Raw genomic sequence first — 5,131 nt, forward strand, 5'->3', positions numbered from 1 at the left:
ATATTTTTATAGGGATACGAAGACATTGGGGATTAGGGGGAACTAAAAAGTAGAGTGATTTTCAAAATGAAAAAAAAAATGAAGGCATGAAGAGTCACTTGTTTTTCAAGCAGCGAAGCTGACGGTTTGTAAGGTTTGGGCAAGGAACACTCAATACCGACTGTCAGCACCCCATACAACAAAAAGCGACTTCTTCAAACAAATCGTTTATGAAGTGGGTTGAACACAAAACCAAAGCCATCCGATAAAGAAATGTCGTTTTTTTAGTGTGTTTTATTTCAAAATGTTTATTGTGCTTGGTGGTTGGCAGGAGAACCCAGCATCCAGGCGACTTCTTGTGCTTAACTCCGGATAAGAGTTTCTGAAAAAAAGAAATAGAGCGGCGTACAGCACAAATGCATAAAAAGATAATCTAGTAACGGGTTTACAGCGGTTGACCGCACACCATTTTATCGAACCACATCTTAGAGAATGAGCACGTTTTATCGAAGCTTGTGGAGAAAGCGGAGCTTCAGTTTAGAGAAATGCTGTTGATAGATAAGGAACGCTGTTTAAAAAAAGGCTCCACTGCTTTGCGTGTGTACAGTAGAACTCGTGCTAACTTTCCCCCCTCAGCTCGCGCGTTTACACCACTTCGAGGCGACAGTCTGTGGCGGCTCATTACGAAAATGTCAACCCACCTGACTCATCAGCACACGCCACTTCGAGCCGGCTGAATTTTCTAAAAGGAGGGTCATAGCCATTTTTCTCTAAACTGGGTTTCTATGCGAAATAATTCGATAAACTGGGGTCGGTGAAACGGCGTTCTCTAAAACAAGCTTCTCTAAACAGCATGCCTCCGGCTAGTAACACTTTGGATGCAATAGGAGTTAAGCTGATTGTTCCGACAGCATTTGAAATCATTATACAGATGAGTATGTACTTACACTTCTTCTTGCGGAGGAGGGTGCTGTAGTCGCCATAGGTGCCAAGGCCGTAACCGTAGTTCAGGCCGTAGCTTCCAAGACCGTGTCCGTAGCCGTAGTTGCCGACACCGTAGCCGAGGGATCCAACGCCGTATCCGTACACTGGAGCAGCGTGGGCGTAAGTGGCAACGGCTGGGGCAGCGTGGATGGTCTGGTAGCTGGCGACAGCTGGAGCGTGAGCCACAGTGGCAACAGCGGGAGCATGGTAGGTCTGGTAGCTCGCCACAGCTGGAGCGTGGGCGACGGTGGCAACAGCTGGGGCATGGTAGGTTTGGTAGCTGGCCACAGCCGGAGCAGCGTGGATGGTGGACACTCTAGTCACAGCTGGAGCAGCGGCGTAGGTGGCAACTGGAGCAGCGGCATAGGTAGCGACAGCTGGAGCAGCCTGGTAGGTAGCGACACGGGTGACAGCTGGAGCTGCCTGGTAGGTAGCCACACGGGCGACAGCTGGCTGGTAGCTAGTGACCCTGGTGACAGCTGGGGCAGCGGCGTAGGTGGCGACTGGGGCAGCGGCGTAAGTAGCGACAGCCGGAGCAGCCTGAATAGTAGACACCCTAGTCACGGCTGGAGCAGCGTGGTAGGTAGCAACTGGAGCAGCTTGGTAGGTGGCGACAGCTGGAGCAGCGTGGTAGGTGGCGACAGCTGGAGCAGCGTGGTAGGTGGACACAGTGCGGCTCACGGCTGGGGCAGCGACGGTGTATCCGGTCAGACCCGAGTAGCCAAAGCCGTTGCCGAAACCCACGGCTTGGCCATAGCCGAGACCATACCCGTAGCCTAGGGAACCGTAGCCCAGTCCAGAGTAGCCAAGGCCGGAATAGCCGACACCGGAAAGGCCGATGCCGTGGCTAAGGCCCCCATGGATTTGACCAGCAATGGCGCTGCTGGCCAGGGCTAGAAGAAGGCATGCTCGAAGCTGGAAAACGTAAACCATAAATTACATCTTATACTTCATTAGCGCATTAATGTAATCATTATTTTGCAAAGAACATGTTCATCCGAAATAAAAGCGTTTTTGTGAATAAGTGATGATTAAATAGACAATTTAGATTAAAATAAAGTGAACTCGAAAGGCAAAAATACTCCAAATGCCTCGTAGCAATAAAGGAATCGCATTTGTTGCAAGTGAAATTTAATCTCCGGATGTGAAAGCACTTTCTCCCTGCGTTTTAAGTGGCAACCTGATGAGTTTTGTGGCTTTTCGTTTTGCGGCATCTGAGAAAAAGAATAGTTTTATAGTTTGTACATTTTTGGTTGCACGCCCTTCTAATTATTCAAGTTTAGCGCTTCCTTGGAGCTGCTTGCTCGGAGTGGCAAAAATTTGGCGGATAGTTTTCTCAATGTCCAATTAAATAGTTGAAAATACGTATTTAATTTTTCTCGAGTCCCTTGAAAATTGTATAAGCACTTTTGCTTTCTTTAAAACGATGAGAAAATTATAAGTGCGTACTAAAATAAATTAAAATTCTTGTTTCAATAAAACGCGTGATCTAAATGCTCAGCAAAATCTGATTACTCCTAAATGGATCAGTAGTAACGGGAAAAAAGATAAGAAGGATGCAACGGTAATGCCCAAAGTTAAAAAAGTTGGGTATGTATTTCACCCCGTGACTGCGTATCATTACCACTACTGAATTACTCCTTAGAAACACCAAATTTAAAAGTAGCAATATAAAATAAAAGGTGAGAACTCTCGCATGCATCTAGTATTAAGTTGAGAAAAAGTTTATATCAACTCTTTCAAAGGCCCTACATAAATATCGGTTGATACAAACATGTACACATTGATTGAAGATATTAGAGAGTCGCTTGGGTATAAGGTTTTTGCAATCGAATAAAAGATACGGGTAAGTGGTCGTTTCTATTTGATTTTTGCTATCGTTTAGTAGAAATACATTGAGTTCTAACCCCAGCTATGTTAGTACCCGCGAAGCCTTAATCGTATTGCTGAAATTTTAAGTCAGTTCTATCATTCACGTGAAGTTGAAATTATCCTTTTTACTTAAGCAAATTGCATTTCAAGATTAAATCTGCAAATCTTACTTTCCGCGAGCGGTAAACTTTAACTTACTCCAGTCATGGTGAAGTATACGAGCCTGCGAAGGTGCGACTGCTGAGTAGGATCCGTCCTGAAGCCCCTTATATATGTAAATGTCCCGACTCGTAGACGGCGCTGGTCCCATCATCAGTAGTACGTAGGGAGTAAATTAAAAAAAAAAAAGAGAACGAATTTTCGCATCGAGCTTAACAATGAAGTTAACGCAGCCTTATACAGGATATGCCCGTGAACGTGCGGCTAATTAATGTATGCATAAAACCAATAGTGAAAGAAAAAAAGATCACAGTCACTGCAATGAACTGGAGCAATAGGCTGTCTTTAATTCGCCGAGTCGAGTTTTATTTGTAGTTTTATCTAGGTACGTCGCGCGATGACCTGTATTTTTTTTATTCTCATAAACGTGCGTCAGGTTTCAAGTGAAAACTCAGATCACGAGCTATAAGCTTCGTATAATCAAGGCCAGTTGTACCAGGGCAGCGTTGAGTACGGTGTAGCCTCGAAGGTTACACAATACTCGAAGGTGTAACCTTCGAATATGGTCATTACTCGTATAAATCTTGCCCGCACTAAAAGAAAAAGAAAATAAAGACGTGATATTGGTCGTCCTTGATTTGCATTGCTAGAACGCTACCAATGAATTGCCTATATAGAACACGTAGTATTCCGACCATCAAGTAAATCTGCAAAAAACTCGTCGACTAGATTTCTGCTTTAGTGTAATCTTACAGTTTTGCTCAAGCTCAGATGGTCACACGTTCATATAGTGAACGCGGTACTTAGGTACATTAAAATGTGTTGAATGCATCATTGATTTCTGTACAATCTAAGATGGGTAATCTCTAAGGTGTGTAGCCATTTCCTATAGTTTGTACTCCCTGGAAGCAAGATGTAAGCCGAGTAAGATTAGCATACCCATATAAGAAGTATCGCTAGACAAATATAACTTAGTTTTACAAAGTTTCAGCTTTTTAACCCTTTGCGGGGCAGGGGTGAATACATGTGCTACTTCAGAAATTATCTTCAGGCAACCGTGTCGCGGCAATGGCATAATATTGTAGCACTTTGAAATGTGTTGCCATATTGTGAAAGTTGTGACGATCTTCCTGAATATTTGTATACGGTTTCGACACGCGGCAGATTTATCGCAAGTGTTTGTTTGTGATGATTTTTCTGACAACTTGCGCAAAATGTTTTGCTTAACAGGACTATTTTTTGTGCTCTGCAACGCAAGTTTTTGTTTTTACATAAGTTTGCGTTCAACATTACTTTTTTTATTTATGACACTGTTGAACTTGCAATACGTACCGCTTTCCCGAATGGGCACCACTTTCATGAGTCACATAAATATAGTTAGGGGCACAAATATGTACCACCCCGGGGCGATGTGTTTGCAGCTGGTTGGAGAAATCACATTTGCTTCTATTTATTTTCATTACATCATTAGCACTAACATAAATTAAAAGGTTTTATCCATGTTAGTGGGTGCAAAGTAGGCACCAATTCTGAAACATTTAGCACAACATGCTGAAATGCTTCAGAATATTTCTTAAAGTGTTTGGATCATAGACTGAAATCAAAGCATTGTGAATTTGTAATTTCTATACTTTAAGTTAACAATACTTCTTGGCAATGGGCACATAATAAGACACTGATGAAAGCCTTTAAAACGAACAGTATTCCCCCATACCGAATTCAATCCCTATGGGCGATGCGAGTTTGACCGCACTGCTAAAGCTAATTTCGCTCCAATCACTGCGCACTAACGGTGTGCGAATATTTGCAATTTTCCAATAAGGAATCGAAGATAGCCCTATTCGATTCGGTATCCGAATCGGATAGGGCGATAAAATAGCTATTTGATTTGGTGTCCAATATTTGTTTCTCAAAGTTTCGAGTATTTTTCGAAGTTTTCGAATAGCCGAAAACAACATAGGCACGATTCAGCACCGCAAATTTTCTCTCGTAGACGCTTATATACAACACGCCTGCCACATACGTGCTGTAAGATGTCACTTCTCTCTGGTGGTTTGCATACTCGACAAAGAGTTTGTGTCCCTGCTGTCCGAGACAGATGGTTACCGCTAGCAGTAGCGGTCTGTTCATTCGAGCG

At 43.3% G+C, this 5,131-nt stretch overlaps 1 protein-coding gene across 1 annotated transcript; it reads right to left on the reverse strand.

The window, feature by feature from the left end:
• Positions 1 to 253: 253 nt before the first annotated feature.
• On the reverse strand, positions 254 to 3,638 carry LOC115313992 (pupal cuticle protein G1A-like). Its single transcript, XM_029973003.4, has 2 exons — positions 927 to 3,638; positions 254 to 361 (listed from the first exon to the last, which is right to left on the reverse strand). Coding segments are annotated over exons 1-2 (972 nt in total). The 5' UTR covers positions 1,897 to 3,638; the 3' UTR covers positions 254 to 359.
• Between the last annotated feature and the right edge of the window lie 1,493 nt (positions 3,639 to 5,131).

Source organism: Ixodes scapularis, unplaced genomic scaffold (genome assembly GCF_016920785.2).
Source record: "Ixodes scapularis isolate PalLabHiFi unplaced genomic scaffold, ASM1692078v2 PGA_scaffold1__304_contigs__length_218370807, whole genome shotgun sequence".
Classification (NCBI taxonomy): Eukaryota; Metazoa; Arthropoda; class Arachnida; order Ixodida; family Ixodidae; genus Ixodes; species Ixodes scapularis.